The 27726-nt window shown below is 33.7% G+C and overlaps 2 protein-coding genes and 1 pseudogene across 3 annotated transcripts; 2 read left to right on the forward strand and 1 right to left on the reverse strand.

Annotated features, from left to right (window-relative positions):
* Positions 1–8393: 8393 nt before the first annotated feature.
* On the forward strand, positions 8394–12830 carry LOC146936282 (uncharacterized). The gene is made up of 5 exons (XM_085751214.1): positions 8394–8655; positions 8859–9022; positions 10211–10964; positions 11415–12195; positions 12448–12830. Exons 3-5 carry the CDS (start codon positions 10250–10252, stop codon positions 12620–12622), a joined length of 1671 nt encoding a protein of 556 aa, XP_085607340.1. The 5' UTR covers positions 8394–8655; positions 8859–9022; positions 10211–10249; the 3' UTR covers positions 12623–12830.
* Positions 12831–12964: 134 nt separating this feature from the next.
* LOC146936283 (ninja-family protein AFP3-like) lies at positions 12965–16316 on the reverse strand (annotated as a pseudogene). Its single transcript, XR_015030528.1, has 4 exons — positions 16089–16316; positions 15669–15730; positions 15287–15544; positions 12965–13642 (listed from the first exon to the last, which is right to left on the reverse strand). The product of XR_015030528.1 is annotated as a ninja-family protein AFP3-like (transcript).
* An 8546-nt stretch (positions 16317–24862) lies between these two features.
* Positions 24863–27124, forward strand: LOC146936284 (wiskott-aldrich syndrome family protein, putative (DUF1118)). Its single transcript, XM_085751215.1, has 2 exons — positions 24863–25060; positions 26511–27124. Exons 1-2 carry the CDS (start codon positions 24896–24898, stop codon positions 26928–26930), a joined length of 585 nt encoding a protein of 194 aa, XP_085607341.1. The 5' UTR covers positions 24863–24895; the 3' UTR covers positions 26931–27124.
* The last annotated feature ends 602 nt before the right edge of the window (positions 27125–27726 follow it).

Below are 27726 nucleotides of genomic sequence, written 5' to 3' on the forward strand. Positions count from 1 at the left end.
TCAGCAGATTTTACTCAATATTAGTAATGTCATCTCCTACTACTAGAGTCAACTTGCTTTTGGTATCTTTCGCCTAGTTTACTAATCACTTACTTCCTAGATAGGTAGTTAGCATAAGGATATAAATATCAAGATATAAGCATCCATATAGTAATAACAATGTTAGGTCCTATCACAACCTAACTACCTAATCTAGGGTTGCACTTCGCCAGAATAAATAATTCCTAATAAAACATAATAGCGAACAAAAAATATACAAAAATAAAACAACATTAAATTAAATAATTATCCAACAAAATAAATAGAGGTTCATCTTAGAACCATAGCCTATAGATATCTACTTACACATGATAACTAAGACAAAATACAAAAAGATAAAAACATACCCTAGAAAAGATAGGAGAAGATAGAACTCCTCCTTGGCTCCTAGAATTGCCTTCTTCTTGAATTGCTCCAGTTCTGAATGAGAAATTGTGAATGAGGAAGGCAATACATATTGGGAAAGCTTGCACCTAACTTGGGCCAAAAACATGGGCTTTCAGGGGCGAAAAAGTCAAGAAAAATGACTTTTTTCGTAAGTCTTGGGGCTCCTAGAGACATGCGCCCGCCAGACTGAGGCACCTAGCGCCCCTGGCTTGTGCCAGGTTCTTTAGTGTTGTTGTTCTAGAGCGCCTAGCGCCCCCAGTGGTGCGTCGGACGATTCCGTGTTTTTTTTTTTTTTGCCATTTTGTTTGTTTTCTTTGCATGTTCTTCAATGTAAGTTGTCTTGGAACATGGGAACAGAATTCCTCTCTTTGTAAAGTCTTTTAAGGCCTCTTGAATCTTCATTCTTCGTCTTCCCTAGGTCCATGCAAATCTTCAGATGTCTTGTTGGGCCTGATTTGCTTGATTTCTTCGTGAATTGCTTCAAGAATACCCTAAAATTGCTATATTTCAGGAAGAATAGAATTACAGACTCAAATATAGAAAACAATACAAATATAGAGTTACTCTAAAATTGATCTAATACTCCTTTGCTTTGCTGGTAAAACCTACTAAAATTGAATGAAAAACATGCTAAGAATAATGTACTCGCAGTGAGTACAATACTAGAAAACCAGGGTTTAGACTGTTTATGAGACGCCTTGAGAGTGATCTTGTAACGACTTATCTCTATTAAAGCGATAAAACACGCGAATATAATAAATATTTAAGAAATAGACGATACGTCTCAACAAAACCCAAAATCATCATGCACATATAAAATATCTCAACAGCACAGCGGATACAATCATACATCTCCATCAATACATATGCCATGGTCAACAAAACATCAACATAAAAATTCTCCAAATCTCAACAATGAGTATACCTCAACTAAAATAATCCAACATAACTAAGGACACTGACACAACCTAATCAGAGCCCTATATTATGACGCCAAAATGATAACGGAAGCTAGCTCCCGCTATCCAAGCATTCACCAAAGCGGACTACTCCTGGACAGCGTCTACCCATCCATACAGGCAGGTAGGCGGTTAAAACCACTGGAGGTTAGCATTACATTAATCATAATTAATAAATAATAATTAACATAAATGAATCAATTCATTTCTCAATAGTTTGCATGAATAATAAACCTCCAGATACATTCATACAATCAATCCAAGTATCGCAAGTAAGCACTCATCAACAATTATCACCAACAAGCATTATTCACATATCACAACAAGATCTCATCTCTATATGCAATGCGCCTATACTTGACACATATATGCATGTGGTACCATACAACAACATTAGATGCCAACCGCACATCTATGTAAGAGTACACCTCCTCTTACAACAACTATGTAAAAGTACACATCCTTTTACATTTCAACATACGACTCATATGATATGATGCATAGACATACAACAACGACCCGATAATACACAACTTCATAACAACTATCAACGACAATGTAAATGTACATCTCCAATTACATTGGCTATCTCAACGACAATTGCATTATCAAGTATTCATGTCCATACATTCAACAAATCACAAATCAAATAAGAGTCATCAACATCAACTACAAACTACCACAACAATTCGATAAACTTCCCAAAAACCAAGTAAAATGGAACAACACATCATTTCATGATAAATATCATATTCAACCTTCAACAATAATTCACATATCCTCAATTGATCATATAAAACCACTCATGAAAGATTTATAAGGTAATTGGTGTAAAAGAACAATTTCCAACCAAGTTCGTCTATCTTTCCACCATTTTCAGATAATTGAAGTTATTGAACCAAAACCAAGTAAACAAGATCCAATGCCTCAACTACGTATACCTTTAGTCCACATATAAGTGCAGTAGAGTATACCTTGGCGTTTCACCGGCTAAACATGACGAGATCATGAAATTCACAAAGTTCGTCTCACTTTATCACTTTTAAAAAAGAATCCCATTTTCAAAGCAAAACATGGTAAGACTTGATGAAACCAATCAGAACCATTTTTAAAAATCATATAGATAGCATACAACCTTAACCCTACTTCAATTCCACAAGGAAAAGGAGTTTTCGGAAAATTGACGTTTTGGACCGTTTTTCAAAAGTTAAGTGAAATTCACAAAATCAAGTCCAATTCAATTCAAATGAAGTTCCAATAGGATTAAGAGTGTAAATAGAGGTTAAACAAGTCAAAAGAAACATTTTAGAAAGCTCGGATTGGTCCCCAAGTGCACGAAGCGAAGAAATAAAAATGGCTGAACTAGGAGTTGCACGCTTAAGCGTCCTCTGCACGCTTGAGCGTCCAACTTCCAGTAGCTTCTGGAATTGCTCGCTTGGAGCACGCTTTCTGCATGCTGGGTAGCTCGCTTAAGCGTCCTCAGCACGCTTAAGCGTCCTACACCAGAAGTTCAAAAACCAGTTACGGGTTCCAACCATTTTCACCCAAAAATCCCCATTTTGATCTTTCCAAACCCCAAAACTTAATCCCAGAGATGTTTATAGGTCATATACACTCCAAAACATTTAAACATACACAAGTTTTGAGATTAAAGCATCAATTTAACAAATTCACCATTTCACCAACACTTTCTCAACTTTCAACAACAACAACAATTTTCATCACCAATTCATGATACCCAATGTATCAATTCATCAACAACACATCTAACAACAACAACAACAACAACAACATCTAGTCATGAATTTATCCTCAATCTAACAACCACAACATCATTCATCATTAATTTCACATAAAAACACGTTATGTTCATATATACCCATTTTGACATACAAATTCAACAACAACAACACAATTATCATTCAATTCATGTACCTAATCATATCATCACAATTAAGCACGAATTTCTACATCTAAAATCAAATTAACCACTTAATTAAGGAATTAGGGAAGAACAACTACAATTAATTATGATTAAAGCCTAACCCCCTTACCTTAATTCTTCACAAAATCAACTAGGGCTTCACTTTAGCTCCCAAAGCTTGAATCTCTAGCCTCCTCTAGCTCTCTCTAGATCTTCCTCTTCAATCCTTATCTTCTCTTGCCCTCTCTCTCTTTACCTCTTCTCTTAATAATTAAAAATGATGGTAAACCCTATTTCTCTATAACACTAGAGTTTATATAGGTTTCACCTAATTGGGCTCAACTCACAATGTCTTAATGGGCCTAACCCATTACTAATCTAATTCAAAATGTTACTACTCACTTAACGGTAAAATGTAATACTAACGGTCACCTACCGGTAATAAAATAAATTACTACAACTCCCTAGCACTTAGTAAAATAACAATTCTCACTAAGTACTAAAAATAATCCTCATCAAAATTACTAAATTACCCCTACTCTCAAAATGACCAAAATACTCCTACGTCCAAAATGACTAAAATACCCTTCTAACACCGAATTCTACAATTCCCAACCAAATTACACACAGAGGTAAATAATCACATAAGAGCACATATAACACACATAAATAAATAATAAAATAAATAAATCTAACGAAAAATCGAGCTGTTACAAATCCCAAGGGTGGTATTTATAGCCCTCTTGTGGGCTTGTTTTAGCGTGACTTAAGCCCCAAGCATATTGGGCTTTAGGTCTTTTTACCTGCCTCTAGAGGCTTCTAGAAGCTGTTGAAGGCGATGCCCTAGGGAGGGCGCGCCTAGTCCTTTGGGAGACCTTCCGGAGGGTGTCTAAGCCTTTCTAGAGGGTTTTTAGATCCTTAGGAATATATTGACGGCCCACAACCCCCCAAGCACGTGTCTTGGGTCAAGACGAAGTGATGATTCTCTTTCAAAGGGTACTCTGGATCCTTTTGGAAGGCTACCCATCCTTCTAGGAAAGTACTGATGATCCACAACCCCCAAGCACGAGTCTTGGGTAAAGATGAAGTGATGATTCTGGTGGTGATTAAATACACTAACAGGATCCATGTAGTTTCTAGATGCTTGGGGCACTATTTTGTATGAAGGTAACGCCAGACTTCTGAAGTTTGTTGAAAAAGTATAGGGTTTTTATTGATCGCGGAGAAGATGTGGATTTTTCCTTTTTTGTTCGTCCAAGGGCGGCATGCCTCTTCCATACGTTGTCACATTCGACAGTTTAGATCAGATGACCTTTCGTTGGCTCATATGTGTCTGAATCCGATGGTTTTCGCCACGTGCTCCCAATCTGCAAGGGCAAGCATGGCTCAAAAGTAATGATTGAAAATTTTATAAGGACTAAAAGTTGAAGAAATTTTTTAGAGGGACTAAAACGAAAAGTTTATATATTTATAGGGACCAAATACATATTTAACCCTAAATTCTATTTTTAATAATCATACAACAAATATAAATAAGGGATAATTATGTTTCTAGTCCCTATAAAATAGCGACCTTGTAAGTTTAGTCCCTACTTAATTTTAATAGCATTTTTAGTCCCTAATTTTGTTTTTCTGCACTGAGTATTAGTCCCTACTCAATTCAAATTTGTTTAATTTATGCTTAAACTCTTAAATTTTTGAACAATTTTTTGCAGACATGTTTAGAACATTACTAAAAGTTCGTCCGCAAAAAATTATTGCAAAATTTGATTTCTACATCCAGATTTTATTACTTTTTATCTTTAACTTTTGTCGTTTTAAAAAATTCATATTTAATTCATTTCATGTCAGAAAATTCTAAATTTTAGTAAACGAACTTTTCATAGTGTTCTAATCTTGTCTCAAAAAAATCGTTCAAAAATTTAAGAGTTTAAGGATAATTAATCAAACTTTGTTTTAGCAGGGACTAAAATTATAAGTAAATTTTTTTTTATAGGGACTAAAAATGCTATTAAAATTAAGTAGGGACTAAACTTACAAGGTCGCTATTTTATAGGGACTAGAAACATAATTAACCCTATAAATAATAAACTAAGGATTCAATTTTTATACAAAGTCTGTAAAACACTTTTTTGCATATGCATCCAACAAATCACACCATAATACCACCTATTTTTGGGTTACTTCCTAAAACATTTTTACAAATATTTATTTAACATGATTTGATTGAATGCGTGTGTAAACAAGTTTGCATCATCGATGTAAGAAAATTAATCTCATAAACTAATTGATTGATAATATTAAAATAGATTTTAAGGTTTGAATGTTCTAATGACTTCAGCAGTAAATTCAAACCTTCTTACTGGTTACTCTAAAGGAATGCACTCCCCCACTGTGCTTTCCCACTTGCAATTCGCGGATGACACGCTTCTGCTAGGTGTCAAGAGTTGGGCGAGTGTTCGCGCTTTGAGGGCACTCCTTGTTATTTTTGAGAATATGTCTGGCTTGAAGGTAAACTACCACAAGAGCATGTTGGTTGGTATTAACATTGCTGAATCTTGGTTACAAGAAGCCGCTTCAATTTTGTCTTGTAAAATTGGTAAAACTCCCTTTAAGTATCTGGGGCTACCCATTGGTGGTGATGCTAGACGTCTTAGTTTTTGGGAACCCGTAATAGAGCGCCTAAGATCTAGACTGTCGGAATGGAAAAGTAGAAATTTGTCTTATGGTGGTCGCTTGATTCTCCTTAAGTCTGTCGTGTCTTCACTGCCTGTCTACGCCCTTTCTTTTTTCAGAGCTCCCGCAGGTATAATCTCTTCCATTGAATCTATTTTAATTAAATTTTTTTGGGGTGGGGGTCAGGATCATAGAAAAATTGTCTGGGTAGGCTGGAATACTATTTGCATGAATAAGGGGATTGGTGGACTGGGGGTAAGGAGATTACATGAGTTTAATATTGCTCTTCTTGGTAAATGGTGTTGGAGGTGTTTAGTGGACAAGGAGGGTCTGTGGTTTAAGGTGTTGTCCTCACGGTATGGGGAGCAAGGTGGTCGGTTGAAGGAGGGTGGCGTGACGAGGTCAGCTTGGTGGAGGGAGATAATTAAAATTCAAAATGGAATAGGCGTGGAAGGTGGTAGTTGGTTTGAAGAAAGTATCTCAAAACGTTTAGGTAACGGCTTAAATACTTTCTTTTGGTCGGATTGTTCGATGGGGACAATGTCGTTCATGGAGAGATTTAGGAGACTGTATGATTTATCGATCCATAAGGACTTGTCAGTGGGAGAGTTGTACGCTTTGGGTTGGGGTGAAAATGGGGAGGCTTGGAGGTGGAGGCGTCGTTTGTTAGCTTGGAAGGAGGAGTTGGTAGTGGAGATTAGGAATTTGCTTTCTAACGTTACTTTGCAGGATACTGAATCAGATGTCTGGCTTTGGCGGCCCAACATTGGTGATGGGTACACTGTTCATGGTGTGTATCAAATGCTCATGCGGCAGGAGATGCACAGCCATGATGTCGAGTGCTCCTTTGAAAGTCTCTATTTGTGCGTGGCGTCTTCTCCGCAATAGATGGCCAACAAAGGATAACTTGGTGCGATACAGTGTTATTTCTCATGATTCTCAATTATGTGTTACAGGTTGTGGACAAAATGAAACAATAGACCACTTAATTATTCATTGTCCTATTTTTGATGATCTCTGGCAACAAATTAAAACTTGGATTGGCGTGTTTTCTGTGGATCCTCAACAGGTTTTGGACCATTATTATCAGTTTGTTTATTCTTCAAGTGGTTATGCTCCAAGAAGGTCTTTTCTCCATTTGATTTGGCTTTGTGGTATTTGGGTTCTTTGGAATGAAAGAAACCAAAGACTGTTTGCTAACACAGCTAAAACAACAGAGCATCTACTTGAGAAGGTTAATATTACATCTCTCAAATGGTTGAAAGCAAAAAAATGTGTGCTTTCCATTTGGTTATCATTTATTGTGGCAGCGTCCCCTTGCTTGTTTAGGGATTGGCTGATGTGTTTTTCATTCATGTCTTTTGTGGTTTTGATTGGAACTTTTTTGTAACCTTCTTTTGTCTCCTTTGGCACTCCTTGTGCTAGGGATCAAATTTTTTTGTTAATATATCTCATTTTGACTTGTTCAAAAAAAAAAATGTATAAATTTTTTACATACATTCAATGATATGTTGACACATTAGTTAATGAGGTATGACAAGTCATGTATTTTTAACTCATAAAATATTGTAACAACACGTTATTGAATTTTTTTGCAAAAGTAAACGATATTCATTCATTCAAATTGATAGAGTACATCGATACAATACAAATCCAAATTCGCTAAAAACAAAAAGGATGAATCTGTGAACAAACTCACAGCATCCATGTTAATAGCATAAAACGGCAAAATATCTATGCCTACAAATATGACTAATATGACTATATTCAAGTCTCCGGAATACTCATGTCTCCGGATCTGCAACGTTGACGACGCCAAAATCATTGTCATTGATCGAATCTGCACTTGCTCAAAGCTAATCTTTCAACCTGAATCAAATAAACACCGCACTAAGACGGGAAATCAAATAAACACCGCACTATGACGGGAAATCAAAAACACACCGCACAAAGACAGGAAATCAAAACAAACAGAGTCGTTCAGAGACGACGAAATCACAAAAACAAACAAAAGAAAACAGAAAATATGTGAAATCACTTATTTAAGTAGGACAGAAGGAAAAAAAAAACAACTCGGAGGGGTGATTTTTGGGTCAAAATTGACCCTAAATCACCCCTCTGACAAGAAGAAGAAGAAAAAAGGGGTGACGACTAGGGTTTGAGAGGAGAGAAAAGAGAGAGGAAGAAAGAAGATTTTTTTCCGTCAAAAAAAAAGAATAACACGTTATTGAATGTATTTATAAAAAATTTATATGGAACACGATGTATATAAATTAAACTCGTAAACTCGCATACAAAATTAATTTCTACGCACAATAAATCAATTGAATCCAAAAAAGAAGTTGTCAAGTAGCTTAATAGCTATAATTCACCTTTCTAAGATGAATAAGTGGGGTGTTTGAGATTCGAACGCTGACTCGTATATATAACAATAGGTTCTTCCTCCCAACTTAGTTAAGCTCGCGGAATATTGAATCCAAGATCATTAAATTAGGCTATCACATTTTTAAGCGACTATTTAATTTTTAGTCAAGGAAAACGCCTAACCTTGTGCAACGCCCTGTCTCCTTTATTTAACCTTTTCTTGTTGCAATCTCTTTCTCTCTCTCAAGGTTTACTTTGTTCAATTAATCTAATTCCTGAATTTTTTGTTCTTACATTGAGATTGAGGTAACATTACATCAAGGCTTACAAATTTTGGTTTTGTTTCTGTTTTCATTTAAAAATAGGTTTTCTTTAATTTTTTGCTTTGCCATAATATCCATCATATTTCATTGTTTTGTTGACCAAATCCTTTGTTGAAATTGTTAGAAATAAGCATCTTGCATTTCTGTTTGTGTAATGTTTTTTTTTTTTTTATGATTTTATGATAGGCATGACCCAGAGACAGAAATTGAAGAATTGAGAATTGCATTTATCATTCAAAATAAGAGTAATGCTATATCTTACGAAGGAGTAGAGGCAAGAAACATACGAACATTGTGAAACTTTAAACAAAAAATCCAGCAACTTCGATCTTTGACGGAAATCAGACTCGGTAAGTGTTAATCGTGTTTCGTCTCGTAATATTCAATATTACTCTTAAAATAAATTAATAATATGATGATATATGAAATTGTTGGAATTGTAATTGTGCACATTGCAAATAAAATGAAAAATTGAGGTTTTGTGGATGAAAGGAAGTACCTAACAGGCTAAACCTAATTTATGTAACACATGCAGGGTGCAATTATAATTGGAATCACAAAAAATTCACCTTTTGTTCTAAACTCTTTTTGTTTTTTTTTTTTTTCAAAATTTGTCATGTAGGATTTAATAATCTTCCTATCTTTTAACTCTTATACAAATAATTCAATTTATGTTCTTAAATGGATTCCACAATTTATCCACCATTGTTAAGAAAATGCAAGTGTGACCAAACCTTACCTAATCCAATGTGCATTAGAAAGGTTTGGCTACAAAAAATATATGGCTTAATAGAAGTATGAGTTGATGTATAGTAGGAATTTTCTTCTAATTTGATGAACAATAGTTAATTTTTTTGTCACCAATCAGCAGATGAATAGTAAAATATTTCATGTAATTTGATGATTTATGGTTTACTTTTCGGCCATTACTTTTTCTACCCTTTGAGTTTCTAATGCGCCCTATTCGGATTCTAAAATCTGAAATATTTCAACGTGTTTTTGAAGATTTTTATAAGGTGTTTATGCCGTTCGAATTCTATAATCCGAACTCCATAGAACGTGCGAGAAACTTATAGGATGAGAAAAGAAAAGAAGCAGTCAAACTCTTGTCCACCCTGCTTTTGCAATTTAGCCCAATCATTGACTAGGCATGATTAGTTGACGGTTCAACTTGACATCACAAGACAAAAATGACCAACAAATTTATGAATACTTTGGTCATTGTTTTTTTTTATGAGAGTCCAGTCCAGTTTAGGATTCACTCGCATTATTAACTGCTCACTTTAGAGAAGTCAAATATCACTTCTCGTATATTTCTAGGATACTCCTTGAATTAGACGTGTCTCGATATCAGACACATGTCATATCTGCACCGACACTTATAATTACATTGAATTAAGTGATTTTCTCAAATTATTGATAGTGTCGGCATGTCAGTATTCGTGTCGTGTCTTTTATATGTGCTTCATAGCAGGCATCTAACCCTTGTAGTTCTTAAGAATATGGTTTCTTATTTGCTTGAAATTCTTGTTTTGCAGTATATCAAGATCCTAAAAATCACTTGACATTGTTGGCTGATGGAACCTGGAAGTGGCAATGGATCTAGTATTAATCCAAGAACTAATCCTTCAACAAATTTAAGTGAAAGTGAACCATTCATCACAGAAAAGAAACCAGAACTTTCAGAAGATCACATTCACTTTATTCCAAATGCAACCACTACTAATTCTACTACACCACCTCATAGTGAAAGTTCAACTTTTCTTCCTACCAATGACCAATCAAACTCTTCAATGATGCAAAAAGGTGATGAAAACTCAATTAATAGTCATTTGGAAGCAAATAATGCTAACCCTTTTGGTGATTTTCATCCTTCATTTCCAAATAACTCAGAAACTTCTTCATTATCATCATCAACATCACAAAATCCCTTCTTATTATTTGGTGATGATACCACTACTAACATCACACATGTGAATACAAATCAATCTGAAAATTTGCATGATCAAGTACCTTTTGAGTCAAGTTTGCACCAACCATCTACAAATGATTCATCACTAGGAAATACCTTCGAAGTACCAACAAGTACTATCACCGACTCGAATAAGATTGTCGAACATCTTGATCATGGTAATGAATGGCATCATCAAGATTATTGGAGCTTACCTAGTCATGAGGAAACAACACAATCTCTTCATGCTTCCTCTTCAAGTCAACAATTAGACCCTTTGTTCACACTTGAATCAACGCAAAAGCAAGAACTTGATAGTGCAACTGATAAGAAACATGAAGGTACTATTACCCCGGCATATCTAGTAGAAATTTTGGAACAGTTGCGTTATTTGAACAACTAAAATTTGACTAGTTTTCCAATAACTTCTTAAGTGGTTAACACAATTCAAATATGTGGTTATTTACGTATAGCAGATGGCTAATGGATATAGTAGATGTCGGAACTCATTAACAACCAAACATAATTTTCAGGTGTTCAACTACATTTAGAGTTGAATACCTGAAAATTGTGGTTAATCACGTTCAAATTCGTTGTTAGTGAAATTATGTTGGTGGTTAAAGAGTTTCGACACCTTTTATATTCATTAACCATTTACTGAACATAATTTACCACCTATTTAAACTGTGTTAACCATTTGTTTAAAATAGGTTGTCCAAAAATAATTTCTCATTTTGGAACAGATATTGTTGCTAACAATTTAAACTCATCAGTTTCATCATTTTCCACAGCTTCTTCTGAAACTTCAACTCAACAACACATGCAGGATTCTCTAAATGCTTCAAGTAACACCAAGGAAGATACCATTGTACATCCAAAATCGCGAACAGATATCGTGTTAACTTCAGAATCTAGTGAAGATGATATTCCAATAAGCTCAATGTCAAAGCATGAAAAACAATCTAGTGATGTAGATGTTGTTCCTAAGACAATACAAAACCCTCCAATACAGATGATGGAAAGACAAGAGGATCCTGCTGCTACATCTCCCACAGACAGAATTCCATTACATGTTTTTGATAGAACCAAATCAAACAATCAATGGAGCACTGCTTCTAATGAATCTTTGTTTAGTATTCATATGGGAACTATGAGTTTCTCTAATGATATTGCTTTTTTGAGCAAATCTGGTGAGTTGGATAATCCCATTGATCATAATCACTTGAGTAAATCTGGTGACTTGGATAAGCCTATTGATCATAATCACAGTCACAACATTTCTGATGGTTTTCAAACCAATCATCATCCAATTTTACCTCAACCACAAGGTACTAAGTTCAATGCTATTAGTCAAAATTTTGGCGAACAAGATGGTGGTTCGAGAGTAACTGAGGAAAAAGCTGCCGAGACAATGAGACAGGTTATAATGGAATCTACTGTAGAACAAGAGAGTAAAAGTAAACAAGATTCGACATCTGCTACTGCGGCAGCACGTTCCAAACTTCTTTCTAGTTCGAATAATGATCATTCTCATCATTCAGACGGGAGCACCAGATCTTATGCGTTTAAAGTGTAAGTTATGTCTACTAATCTTTACAATTCCGCCTGCAATCGCGGTAATGTTGTGATCTTTAGTTCGCTAAGAGCCACAGTCAAGTATAACTGACGTGGCTTCTATAGTGGGCGCAGGGACATAAAAAACCTTGATGTCACTATTGAGATTATGATTGGATACATTTTTCTAAACTACTAGAATGATGATCTTTGTTTGATTCTAGGTTTCTTGAGAAAGTGGTTTGACTTTTTTTTTTTTGTAATGTGAAGAATGACAGATGGAGACAAAACACCTTCAGCGAAACGAAGCGAAGACGTGAGAAATCAAGTGAAGCAGCCAGTGCAACAGAATGTTAAAGGAACACCAGATGCAGCTCAAAACCCTAAATCAACCCCGAATGCTTCTCAGAACAAATGGTTATCTTGTTTCACATGTTGTCATTAGATCACATTAGAGTCTCTTGACTTTGAACAAAACCATTTTATTATGTCTGTCACCTTGATGACAGTTTAATATCATGCACATGCATTGCATGATAGACAACTCTAACCGGTTAGTGATATTCTTCATTTACCATTTTAGGGACTGTTTCGGATCGACTAAACTTATTGACATAAACACTAATGAGACTGTTTGATCGAATTTATGAAAATAGTTTATGACATTTTCATAAACAGTTTTCAACTTACTTCCACACACCATTATACCATGAATGATTTAATTCATACACATCATTAGTATTCATAATTGTCGTATCATTAAAATCGTTTCTTTAATCAAAACTACTTCTGAAGTCACTCATATGATCGAGTGTGATCTATTGACAGTAAAACTTGTTAGCCACTTAGAGGCATTTCAGAAATGTAGTAATACCGCGTAGTTTTTCATGAGTCGATTTTTCGATGGAAATTTTCTTCTACACAAACTACTTGAACAATGCATAGGATAATCATTGAAACTAAACTAAGTCAAAGATGGTTTCATTTTTTCCACTTACCTTTACATTCTAACAAAGACGAAATCTAAAAGACATTACCACCGTCGATCTCTAAAATGAGACTGGAAAAACAGTGATATGCTTCATTGGATTAGCCACTTCCTTTCCACCAGCATGCATCACAAACTCCTTTGGAGTGAGGAAACTACCATGGCAGACACATACAATACAAACTTCACCAGACCTATACTTGTACAGAAACCCTTCTATTCGCTTCCCATTTGGGCCATCTCCAGTCGTTGTAACGCTTGGCATTTGTCTCAATATCTCCATCACATCACCTTTAAGACTACAATAGTCGGGGAGAGTAGTCTTTTTTGCTCGATTCTCATGTTTAGTATTAGCAAACTTAGGTGGAAGTGGAATTTCCTTGCCTACTGGTTTCTTGAAAGCCATTGAACCATTTTCATGCTTGGTTGATATCTGAAATTTGGAATCAACTACTCCTTCAGATGAATATCTTGGACCTATATATGTGTCACATGTGAATGCATCAATTAGGATGAAAAGAAGTTAGGTTCAGACAAGACAAATCAGATGAAAAAACAGCTAAGAAATTTGAAAGGCGTCTCAAAATCGGATACAAAAACAATTAAGCTTAATCAAGAAAAATGTTACCGGAGATCGATACAGTAGGACCTCCAGATGATTCAATAATTTCAATTAGTTCAATCACGGTTGAGCCATATGAAAAATAAATAGAAGAGTAAAAGACTATTAGAAATGTAAAACAAAAATACAAAAATACAAAAAAAAAAAAAAAAAAAAAAGTTCTGCCAGTTGCAGTTTAACCTGGTTCAATCAAGTTTAACTATATTGCGGTACAACTGGGATCAAACCAACCAGCAAACAGACAGTACCGACAGGTTCGGTCCTGTTTTTACAACATTGGTTAACACTCATAACATGGAAACCTCCAAATTTGTTCTGTTTTTTCCCATTGCTCCTAAACTCGTAGCCATATGTCTTTTGATAACTCAGCTTAATTATTTTTCTCATCTGAAATGACCGAAAATTTGTCATGACTCATATCTAACAAAAGCTGGAAAAGTACACAAAATATAGTTCCTCCCAACCATTTATGTTCCTGTTCTTAGAAATTTGAGTATCTCTTTAGCATTAATCGCCAATAACACTAGGACACGAACAATTAAACAATAGTATCGCACGTTGTGTCAACTACTAGTGTCATTTTGAAGCGCGTTCATCGGCTTTCCAACATGATACCAAACATGTAGGATAACAATTTGAAAAATCAAAAGCAGGGTTAGAATGGCTCTAAATTACGGTTGCAACTGTGGTCATGCTACAAAATGTGATATTGCGGCAAAATACAAACAAATGCTGCCGCAATTGCAGATGTAATGCTGTCAGATAGTCTCCAAAGCTATGTAAAAAACCTTCACAGTATCAGTATCTTTTTTACCTAATATTGATAATGTCATTATAGTATTCGTAAATACCAACGATGTAAATACCAACTAAGGGACAATAAGATCATTTTGAAATAAAAATATTGATAATGTAATAGCATCTTTGATGAAGAGTCTTTTACCTAATAAAGACACCAACCTATTAAGGATCTCGTTGGAGGAAGAAAAAAATGAATACCTATTTGTTATCATCATATATACAAAGACTCTATCTTTTCGATAAAAAACTGGTCCCACAATTAAAATAAGAAGGAAAATAGGTAAAAGTTGGTCACGTCATCCCTTATACAAGTACTCTGATCATGTAATGATATAAAGTTATTATTTAAGACCCATTTAGTGGTTTTTAATACGATGCTGCGTTAGAGTCATTGAGTGCTTAATACATGTGACTCTTTTAAGGATTCTTTAGTTTTACTACGATTGTGGATGCTCTGAATGCCACAATTGTAGCCAAAATATAAAGGATTTTGAGGTCTCCGCAACAATATCAACCACATTTTTTGTGTTTTTCCGTAATATAAAGGTTTACAACATAACCGCAACCACAATTTAACATGGTCCAACAAATTTGAGATCAAATATGATATTTACTCCAAATAAAAAATTAAAAGTTAAAACTGTGAAAATTAGAATGAGTTAAGGAGTATATAATATTGCTGAATAAACAAAAGTTACCATGTAGCTCTGAATCTGCCACACTTCTATGCCTCTCTTTTAGCAACATTATCCTTCCACACTATCAACTGGAAGAGAGCAAGATCTCTCTAAAGATGGCACAAAGGAACACCAATTTGACACAGAAATATTTCCTATCTCTCCAGCAATTGATGATGACCTTATCAACCTCTTTTCTTCCACATTTTCACCACAAGTAGAAAGCTTAAGAGTAAGGTCTATTTCTTTTGAGTGTTGCTCTTTCTCACCATAAAACCTCTGAAAAAAAACAAAAAAAAAATAAAAATGCAAACATTCACACTAATTTTAGTATATTACATGATAAGTAAAAACCTAAAATAATAATAATGAAGTTGATTAATTACATTTTCTTTATTATTACCTCCATTAAAACCTAAGAGAAAATGAGGAAAATCCTTCAACTAAAGAACTCCCTTGAAAAAACTTCTGGGAAAGAAATACCAAACAAAGTAATGCAAGTACAAGTTAGGGACACAAATTAAAATTTACATGGCCACCTTCTATGAAACACGGACACTCCTCAAATTAGAGGTGTTTCAATGTCAAACATGCATCAGTGTTTGACCCTGACACAGACACAACATATATAATTACATTATTTTCTCAAATTATTTTCCATGTCAATGGATTCATGTCGTGTCTAGTGTCTGTGTTTCGCAGGTCACCTTAAAAATCATGCAAAAATATATATACACAAACAAAAAAGTTAAAAGAGGTTGAATTTAAATACACAAAATATGAGAATACAAATACAAATTTTGTGAGCAAAAGATATACAAACCAGAATAGGAATTATGAGGATAAAAATGTTGCAGGGTGGCAAGCTAAGAATTTTGTGAAGTAGAAGAAGAAAAAAATAAGAGTTAGATGAAAGAAAGAAGTAGAAGAAAAATATAGAAAATTGAAGAAGGTGTTAAGAAGTTAGAAGAAAGAAGAGAGGAAGGTGATGTGTTGTTGTATCATATCATGTGTACAAATTCAATGTTCATGGTTGTGTTGTGTATGTGTTGTGCTGTTTGTGAATTATTATGACAAAAGGCATAAGAAAAGTTACACGTGGTGATGAATGGAGAAGATTGTATATAACATCTACGGTCACATTTGTGTTTCGTCTGTCGAGTTCTTTTGCATGTTACATCAACTTCTGTCGGACACACTTCACTATGCCACGTACGTAATCTTAAAGGAAAATTGAGGGTAATAATGTCATGTCGGTGTTCTGTGAAAAGAAGGGGAGTAAGCTCTAAAGTCGAGATACTTTAAGATCTAGTCCCTCCGTCTCAAAATGTATCAAGTAAAAATTTATCAACAAAAATTAACGTATTTAATCAAAATTTATATTAGATACATCAACTTATGTTGACACATTATTGCTTACGTTTTGGGATGGAGGGGGTATGACCAGAGACGGATCCAGAAATTTTAAGTAGTGTAGGTCATACATATATAACATTTCATTCCTAAAAGCATAAATATACATTATAATCATTTTCTACCATTTTTTCATATTCTAGAAACATTGAATGATTTTTTCATTTGCAATGTCAATAAAAACATCACTTAGAATAAGTAAATCAACCATTTTTCTCATTTTATCATTCATCTCTCTTTCTATTCCGCATCTTATTCTCGATAATATTTTTAACATTTTTTTTTTCAATTGTTGCAGTTGTCATGGTTAGTATTAGAGATAATTCTAAAAGTAAATATACCAAGGGAAAAATAAGCACTATCAAAACTAATAATATAAATTCACTTAAATAATAAGAACTCATAACACTAGTAAAATAATTATATATATTTTGTGTTATTAAATTATTAAAAGAATAGTATTTCTACTCCTTACTTCTCTCTTTGTCGTGCCTTTTGTATATATAATATTATACTTTTCTTATCTTTGAACTCGTGAGGGCCCAGGCCCACAGAGGGCTCTACCTGGGTCCGTCCTTGGGTATGACGTACCAATATTCCATACATATCTTGTATCAATATATGCCAGACACTCCCTGGTTCATTTAGAAAAGTATCTGGAGATTAAATTTTATTTTAAAAAATAGGATTAAGTATGTTTTAGTCCCTATAAAAATAATTTATATGTAGTTTTAGCCCCTACGAAAACAAAGTTTTTTGAATTATCCTTAAACTCTTAAATTTTTGAATGATTTTTTTGAGACAAGTTTAGAACATTGCAAAAGGTTTGTTTACTAAAATTTAGAATTTTTTAACATGAAATGAATTAAATATAATTTTTTAAAAGACAAAAGTTCAAGATAAAAGTAACAAAAATTTGGGCGTAGAAATGAAATTTTGAGATAATTTTTTGCAGATGAACTTTTAATAATGTTATTACAGTTCTGCAAAAAATTGTTCAAAATCTTAAAAGTTTAAGCATAATTAAACAAATTTAGATTTAGTAGGGACTAAAACTAAATGCATAATTTTTTTATAGGGACTAAAATCACTACTAAAATTATGTAAGGGTCAAACTTAAAAGGTTCCAATTTTTTAGGAATCAAAAACATATTTAACCCTAAAAAATATAATTGTTCGATACTTTTCAGATATGTTTGGAATACACGAGAGATAGACGATGAAAAATCGATACGCACGGATACGTGATGTTACTTATATTTAGGATATATCGTATATGTAATTAATTAATTGTCACTTTCTTGATTATCAATATTATTTATATTTATATTTCTTTTGTTGTTCGCCATCTGTTTTGTGTCATTTTGTTTGTTTGAGAATGTTGTTGTTATTGTAGATTGTCGTGTGAATGCAATTTTATTGTTGTACCTTCTCGTTGTTCTATGCTTGTTTAGTCTAGGTTTTTGCCTACTTTTTTGTTTTTGAGTTTTACCCCATAGATTCTATTTTGACATTTATTTTGTAGTTTTTTTTTAAAGTATCACGGTTGTATCCTATTTATAGGTTTTTGCCTACTTTTTTGTTTTTGAGTTTTAACCCACTGATTTATTTTTATAGACAAATGTTTGATACTTAATCCGTCCTAAATTATATGACGTTTTGATCATTTCATACAAATTAAAAAGTGTAATTAATGTTGTATGGGAAAAAGGAATTATAAGTCATTTTAAAAGTTATCCTTCATTAATAGTATATGAAAGATAAATTATAGAATTGAAAGAAGAGCGAGTAGTAAATAGTTGACGATCATTTTTAAAATTATCCTTCATTAATATTTTTTTAATAAGAGTATATAATAAGCACTCAACACCTCCAACTCATCATCACACAAATATCTTAAATGAGACTCATTAATCATCTATCAATAACTTTATCATTATATTATAATATTCTGATATTAAAAAATGTGGATCCCACTTAAGATTAGAGGTCTCCATTGAGACTTTGTGCCTTATAGATACCCAAAATTATTTCTCTCCGATAAAGATACCTCATATGTACCAAGTCTTAAAATTTGAGACACCTCATTAAAGACGGTCTTTGGAGGTACGAACAAATCTTTATAACTCTTATTGAACTCTATACCTCATGTATATAACTATTTCGTGTCTCATAAACCGCTAGATTAATTATTTGGGATTAAATAAAAGAATAATATGTCTCTATAAACATAACTCAGTTGGTATGAACAATGCATAATATATTCAGGGGGTTGAAGTTCAAACCTCGGACACCTCACTTATTCACTTTAAAGGTGAATTTCTAGTGACTAAGGTAGTTGACAACAAAAAAAAAATATTTTTATCAAATAAATTAAAAGGACAAGATCAAAAATAAAGAGGATGAAAGCTTATATGTTATTCTCTTCAAAAGTGTCAACTTTATATTGCATGTGGGTCCTATTTATAAGATACAAATAGATAAGAGAATAATCACACTACAAATTTACAATCTACTCACTAATGAGAGTTAGTGACGTTGTCAGGATCGTGACTCGAGGGTTCAAAATATGAAATTTAAATAATAATTATATTTGCAAAAATAACATACTAAATATATTATGAAAATTTATTGTAATTTTTTTTTTAAACAAGTGATGCAGTGCACCACCAAAATATTATATTAAAGAAAAAGAAGTACAAAATAAGGATTGGAGGACTCTACCAAAGCCAATCCTTAGAAATTTACAAACTTATAGTTAGGAAGACCTAACTTGTTTTTAACCAAGTCAAACTTAATCGCATTTGGAACATTGTCCCACCACATTGTGTCATCGATCGTTAAACCAATGTTAGCAAGCAAATCAGCACAAGTGTTTCCTTCCCTATAAATATGACTCACTATGAAGTTCATTTGACTGGTTTTAAGTAAGCAATTACCCCATCTGTTCCTTATGCTCCAAGGAACCAAAAAGGTTGTTGACAAAGCAAGCATAACAATTCTAGAGTCAGTTTCTAACAAAAAATTATCCCAACCATTATTGTAACGCCCTATTTCTATTTAAGCGATAAAACACGCGAATATAGCAAATATTCAAGAAATAGACGCTACGTCTCAAACTAAACAACAACTTGCATGCATAGATATAAATCTCAACAGTCGCAGCGGACATATAATCATACATATCCATATCAAATCAATACAATTAACATGGTCAATACATCATCCGCATAAAATTCTCCAAATCTCAACAGACAGTACATCTCAAATGAATAAAATAAGTCCAACACAACTAAAGACACTGACTCGACCTAATCAGAGCCCTAAACTATAACTCCAAATGATAGTGGAGGCTAACTCCAGCTATCCAAGCACTCACCGCAAGCGGACTACTCCTGCACATCGTCTACCCATCCATACAGACAGGTAGACAGTCAAAACCACTGGAGGTTAGTATTACATCAATCATAATCAATATAAATAACTTGATATAAATAAACAGTTCAATTCTCAAATAATCATCATGAACATTTAACCTCTACATCCACATTCATATAACAACTTCAATCATTGCAAGTGTATAATCATTTAGCACACTCATCATCATCATTCATCATTCAATACAACAAATCAAGACGCATGCAATGTGATATGCCTAAACTCGACACATCCATGCATATGGTACCATATCACCTCAAGGTCATCACCTTTGATGCAACAAAAACATCGTAATCACCTCAATTGGACATAAAATCCGCCACCATCAGTCATGAATGCATGAACATATGACTCGACTACAATGCATATGTTCACACAAACAAATCACCTCAACATCACCAATACTTGTATATATGCAATCGACAACAATTCACCACCACTTAACATATATACAATCACCAACGACATCCATAATTCAACCAACAAATAGTTGTCACATATATACACCACCAATCATCTTCACATAAGTTATATCAACTATCCACAAAGGATTCATAGGCAATTGGCTCCCAAAAATCATTTTCAATCAAATTCGTCTCTCAAAGTCACAACATTAGAAATAATTGAGCATTTAAGCCAAAACTAAGTAAACAAGTTCCAATGCCTCAACTAAGTATACCTCTAGGCTACATATGAGTGCAGTAGAGGATACCTTGGCGTTTCACCGGCCAAGTGTGACGAAATCATGAAAAACTCAAAGTTCGTCTCACTTTATCACTTTTCACAAAAATTCTCATTTTCAAAGCAAAACAAGTTCAAACTTGATGAAACCAATCACAACCATTTTTAGAAATCTTATAAACATTATACAACTTTAATCCCACTTCAATTTCCGGAGAAAAACGAGTTTTCAAAAAAATAGACGTTTGGACCGTTTTTCCAAAGTTAAGTGAAAGTTCACAAATTAAAGTCCAATTCGATTCAAACCATGTTCTAGTAGGATTAAGTGCATAAACAGAGGTTTAACAAGTTAAAAGAAACATTTTAGAAAGCCCATATTGGTCCCCAAGTGCACGAAGCGAAGAAATAAAAGTGGCTGAACTGGGAGCTGCAAGCTTAAGCGTCCTCTGCACGCTTAAGCGTCCAAGTTCCAGTAGCTTATGGACTTAGCACGCTTGGAGCACGCTTAAGCGTCCTAACCCCAGAAACTGCACGCTGCAGCACGCATAAGCACGCTGTCACAGTTTCTGTCAAAAATTGTTACGGGTTCCAACCCTTTTCACCCAAAAATTCCCATTTTGATCTTTCCAAACCCCAAAACTTAATCCCAAAGATGTTTATAGGTCATATATGTTCCGAAACACTTAAACATGCACAAGTTTTGAGATTAAAACATCAACACAACAAAATTCATCAAATCACCAAACTTTCTCAACTTTCAACAACAACAACAACAACAAATTCATCACCAATTCATCATTTCAATGACACCCAATGCATCAATTCATCAACAACACATGTTTAAACAACAACAACAACATTTGAACATGAATTCATCATCTAACAACCACAACATTATTCATCATCAATTTCATACAAAAACTCATCATATTCATATCTACCCATTTTAACATACAAATTCAACAACAACAACAACACAATTAACATTCAATTCATGCATATAATCATATCATCATAATTAAGCAAGAATTTCTACATCTAAAATCAAATTAACCACTTAATCAAAGAATTAGGGATAAACTACAACTATTGATTATGCTTGAATTCTAACCCCCTTACCTTAATTCTTCAAAATCAACACTAAGGCTTCACTTTAGCTCCAATCCTAGCTCCAATCCTTGAAGTTGGACCTCCCTCTAGCCTTCTCTAGATCCTTCTCTTCAAACCCTTTCCTTCTCTCTATCTCTATCTCTTCTCAATTGAAAATGTTGGCAAAAACCCTATTTTCTCTACCAACTAGAGCTTATATAGGTTCTATCTAATTGGGCTCAACTCACAACACCTTAATGGGCCTAACCCATTTCTATTCCAACCAAAATGTTACTTCTCACTTAACGGTAAAAATATAATACTAACGGTCACTTACCGATAAATAAATAAATTACTACAATCTCCGATAACTTAGTAAAATAGCAACCCTCATTAAACACTAAAAACAATCCTCAGCAAAATTACTAAATTACCCCTACTCATAAAATGACCAAAATACCCCTAAGTCCAAAATGACTAAAATACCCTTCTAACACGAATTCTACAATTCCCGACCAAAAATACACACAGAGGCAAATAATCACATAAGAGCACATACAACACACATAAAAGCAATTAAATAAATAATAAAATAAATCTAGCGAAAAATCGAGCTGTTACAATTATCAGAAGCAATCTCTATAACTGTCATTGCTGCAACAAATTCTGCCATAATAGCTGAACCATGCCCTAGATTCGAAGCAAAGCAGCCCATACAGTCAACATTATGATTCCTAAAAATACCCCAACACGATGATTGCAATTGGTTGGAAATAGATGCTTCATCAGTGTTACATTTGATCTAGTTAATGTTTGGAGGGGACCAAATAACTTCCTTGATAAGAGGAGCATTTGGAGGATGGACCTTGATATTGAAATGCTTTAGAATGGTGAACTCTTGAATAGGACAGTGACCAGAAGCTTTTGAGAGTTTGTCATTAAATCTTGCTTGATTCCTGATAAACCAAATTGTGTTAATAATGTTGATAAGGCTGGCTTTAACAATAATCTTGCATTGTGGCGACCAGTTCCTGTCACAAATCCTCCATACATCCTCATAAGAAGTGAAGTGCAGACTGATGTTAAGAATGGAAGATAACCAATTCCACAGTTGTGTAGCATAATAACAATCAAAAAATAAGTGAAATGAAGTTTCAATGTGTTTTGAACAGCAGTTGCACATTGAGGGAATTGAACAGCCTCGAAGAGATAGGTTTTCATCGGTAGGGAGTTTATTGTGCATTAACCTCCAAGCTATAAAGGACTGAAGGAAAATCGAAAGATATCATACACATCGGAAGAAGAAGAAGAAGAAGAAGAAGAATTTCGATTTTCTTTCCTTGGATCATTACGAAATTCAAACATGAATCAGTGATTCGATTGTTACCTTGAACTGTGGAATCTGAAAGCTGGAAATGGAAACTGGAATCTCGATCACAGCCAAGCAAGCAGCAAGCAGCAAAGCCTCTAGCAAGTCCACACGAACAGTGCTCCTCCAAAACTCGGTGCTAGCCAATGAATTGGAAGTGCAGAGAAGAAAGGGGTTGCTTCAAAAACGTGTAACCAAAAACTTCAGCACCAGAGTTCTATTTATAGAACTTCTAGTGTGCTCTGCAAGTCATAAGTCACTATTGGGCTTCAGTAAGCCCAACAACGAGTTTAGTAATTTTGCTAACTAATTAGCGTTATTTACTAAACGCACCCCTTATATAAGTCATACTTATATATTTCTCTTTTGACTGTTCTTTGTGTGTGACCCTATAGGTTCTAGTCACGTTGGCAATAATATTAAATCTAATATTTAATATTATAAACAATGAGCGGTATCTAGCAACACATCATTGCTACCCAAGTGACAAGAATGTCAAGTGATCTGACGAAACCTTTCCATGATAATACTTATGTGTACAGTTACTCCTTTGTCTCGATATCTCTATTGATCCCAAGGCATAGATATTGTCACCCTTGTATAGATCAATGTTTATATTTCTTGATTCTGAAATATACTGAATAACGAATAAGTCCAATATCTTATATTGACTTAGTTCGGCATGGCCATGCAGTTTTACAGTCATATTTCATCAAGAGGCCTAAAGATATAGTGGACAAGACGAGAAGTGTCATTGTCTTCAGAGATAAAGTTTTGAGAGAAATCGCGAAGGAGATAACCGCAACGGCGGCTTGGACAAGGTTGGATTTGTTGTATATGACCAAGTCATTGGCTCATATGCAATTCCTGAAACAAATCTTATTTTTTTTTTTGGTTACATAAACAAATCTTATTTAAGTGTTGGCGAAAGTAAATTTAATTTTTCTCAATTTTATTATTCGTAATGTTAATATTGATTATTTTTTTAGAATAAAATGTACAAAATTTAGTATGAAATGTTATTTTCTAAAATATAAAAGTCCACAAATAATTCATTTTATAAAAATAATTATTAATTTATTGATCTAGGAAATCAGTGTATCATTACACCTTAATTAACAAGTGTATTGAGAAACTCTCTTTTACACACATCTATCAAACATAAGAATGTTATATTATCCACCTCTGTTTCCAATATTTGCGATAACTTAATCATAATGATTATAAAAATTTATACTTAATTCATGTTTTGTTAAAAAAAATTATTTTTTTTTGGAGAGATTCTTATAATATTATGAATTTTTCTGCAAAATTTTATTCAAAAATATGAATTCTACATATGAGTTTATTTTAAAAGAGTGATCAAAAGTAAAGATGAAAAACTTGTGAAGGATTAAAAATCAAAGACATTTTTTAGAGGAATTAAAACAAAAAATTGATATATTTATAAGGAATAAAAACATATTTAACTCTAAAAATAAAACTTTAAAATAAAAAACATAATAGAAAACCAATCCATGGACCATGGTCTCTATTCTGCCTCATCATCAATTATCATCATCCACTCATTATCATTGCTTATGATACTCTTGTTCATCACAACTACTAAGTGATAAGAAAAAAAGAAAAGAAAGAAACTTATGATGATGACAATGAAGGCCTCAGCATCCATTTGTAGTAACAGCTTGATCTTCTACTCTCCTACCTCAACACAAAACTCTCACACTTTCTCACCTTTTCTGGTCAAATCCATGGCTACTCCCAAACCAGTTCCTTCTGTCTCTAAAACTGTAGCTTCTAAAAAGGTCAGTGCAAAACATTAACTATATAATTCTTACTTGTTATTTTGATTTTTGATGATTTACATAATTGCTTTGATTCTTTTATGCAATATTATGCTGTATGGAACTGGAACATGTCTATAATATAATGAACACTATTTGAGATGATCTTGGACGATTTTAAAAAAATTTAGAGTGAAAATAAAATAATCAAAATTGGTTTAGAACATGTTTTGTTTAGGTTCAATTGTTTTCTACAAATACTAAATTGTTTTATATATACCTATAAGTATACCAAAGTAAAAAAAAATAAAATTGTAATCAATGACTAATCATTGTTGCAGTGTGTGGTTGCCTCTGGTGAAACAAAATTAGCTCTGAAAATATTATAGGACTTGTGTATGAAAATAACAACTTGTGAACAACACTGAACACAAATGTTAATGGCAATTATTTTTGCATGAGTTCTACGAATTTGGATTTTCTACTGTCAGGAGGGAATCCCAATTAACGCATTCGGGACATGGTGGTTGTCCGATTTTGATCTTACAATCCAAAATAAATAGATTTTAATTTTGATTGTATAATTCAAAACATTGACCTTGAATCCAAATTGTCTGTTCTTTGATCAAACGGCCACTGATATCTCGAATGCTTTAGTGCAGGGAATCTTAAGGAAGCCGGATTCGAGTTCAATTGGTTAAACATAATGTTATACCATTGTTGTAATCATAGTAGATTTTGTAGTTTGTCTAAAAATAACATTTTTATAAACTTTTTCAATAACTTATGGATTAGCCTACATAAAAATTTAATCTTCTTTAATTTTAATCCATTCTACACCTCTTAATCAATTATACTCTGCAAATACTAAATCGGTTTATATGTACCTGGAATAAAATATATTTTGTCCAAGATCAAATGTAGTATAAAACTTTTAACTGAAGACTAGACTGCAAAAAAAAGAATATGGTTTATTAACCTTTTCGATAATTTAGCATTAGTCCACATAGAAACTTAAACCTGCATAACATATCTAAAGGTATTTCATTGTTGTAATCATAGTAGATTTTTCACTTTAATAGGCTTTTAAGTAAGCTAATATGGCAGACCTTCAAAAAGGTACGACAAGACCTAAACACAGATGATGATAGTTACTTAGTGTATATTTGGATGAGCGGTGAGTTAAATAAAATTATGATGACATTGTGATTGTTGAAGTCACAAAGAGTAGCTTTTTCCAAAATCACAACGACATGATTTTGTTGAAGCCACAGTGTAGTTTTTGCTAAAATCGCAGTGGCTCACCGCGATTCAGTCAGTCTCAATGCCATTCCGAACACGTTTAGGCTTTAAGTTCTTTTGACAGGCCAGACCTATTTAAGCATTTCTACACATGACATGATGTAAAACATGTATTTTGGGGTCAAAAGTTTGATTTCTTACAGTTACTAAGTCACTAGTACAATTGCAGAATTCAACTGTATTCCCACTTGGTGAACAACCAAGGAGTGCTGTAACATCGACACAATCTGTTAAACTCCTCACAAGAATGGAGCAACTGAGACTGTTAACCAAGGCAGAGAAAGCAGGTTTATTATCAGCCGCCGAGAAAGCAGGATTATCGCTATCAACAATAGAGAAACTTGGTCTCCTCTCAAAAGCTGAAGAACTCGGTGTTTTATCAGCTGCTACTGATCCATCAACTCCAGGATCACTCTTCACACTCAGCTTTGTTTTACTTCTTTTAGGTCCTTTGTTTGTTTATCTTGTTCCCGAAGATAATGTTGTCGAGGTTGCGTTACAGGCTGTGGTTGCTTTGATCTGTGTTGTTGGTGGTTCTGCTGGTTTTGCTGGTTCAAGTTTTGTATCCAACTTGCAGAAAATAAAATAAATTTGATTTCTCTCTTATGGTTTTTATATTAGTCCTTTGTTATCTTATTGTATTATGATGTGAAGGGAGAAGAAATAATGAATGAATTTGTTAATTGATTTGTGAGAATGATTCAAAGTTTTATATATGGAAATGGAACAAACAGAAAATGTAACTAAATAAACAGAATTAACTGATTCTGTTATTAGATTTAACATATTTGTGTTCTCTATAAGAATTGTTTTACTTGTGTGTTGTTGTTATGAATTACCACCTATGAAACATAGACTCAAACACGGACATAGACATATCAACACTGATAATAGTTTGAGAAAATGGCATAATTCAATGCAATCGTATGTGTCGGTATTGTGGTCATGAAACGTATCCGACACTAGCACACGCCTAATCCGATGAGTGTTTGTGCTTCATAGATTATAACCATACCATGTCATATTGGAAAGATGTTAGAACCAATGTTTTAAAAATCGAACTGAACCTGACGGTTGAACCATGAGCCGGCACTATATGGCTCAGTTATTCGAGCAGTTTGGTCGTGGTTTGAAGCAGTTGAACCAGAACCCTAGGTTTTGTCAAGTCATAGTTAACGGTAGTAAGAGATAAAATACTAACAATCAACATGTAGTAGGTAGTTATAATAGATGTAGCATCTATGTGAAAAACAGCATTATGCAGTCCTTCATAAGGAAATCACTCTCATGACCAATATCATATCTATAATTTTTCGAAGAAAAAAATATATCTAGGAGGTGGTGCCTAAGGTTTGGGAGTAGAGATGATACTATACCAGCAATTG

The sequence above is a fragment of the Medicago sativa genome, chromosome 3 (assembly GCF_051527215.1).
Source record: "Medicago sativa cultivar Bolivia chromosome 3, Bolivia_mono, whole genome shotgun sequence".
Lineage (NCBI taxonomy): Eukaryota > Viridiplantae > Streptophyta > Magnoliopsida > Fabales > Fabaceae > Medicago > Medicago sativa.

Excerpts from the sequence above, each read along its gene's own strand:
- LOC146936282 (XM_085751214.1), top strand. The coding sequence starts at position 10,250 with ATGGAACCTGGAAGTGGCAATGGATCTAGTATTAATCCAAGAACTAAT. Across the intron at positions 10,965-11,414 it reads AACTGATAAGAAACATGAAG|CTTCTTCTGAAACTTCAACT; the intron begins GTACTATTACCC and ends CATTTTCCACAG. Across the intron at positions 12,196-12,447 it reads AGATCTTATGCGTTTAAAGT|AATGACAGATGGAGACAAAA; the intron begins GTAAGTTATGTC and ends TGTAATGTGAAG.
- LOC146936284 (XM_085751215.1), top strand. The coding sequence starts at position 24,896 with ATGATGATGACAATGAAGGCCTCAGCATCCATTTGTAGTAACAGCTTG. Across the intron at positions 25,061-26,510 it reads AAACTGTAGCTTCTAAAAAG|AATTCAACTGTATTCCCACT; the intron begins GTCAGTGCAAAA and ends GTACAATTGCAG.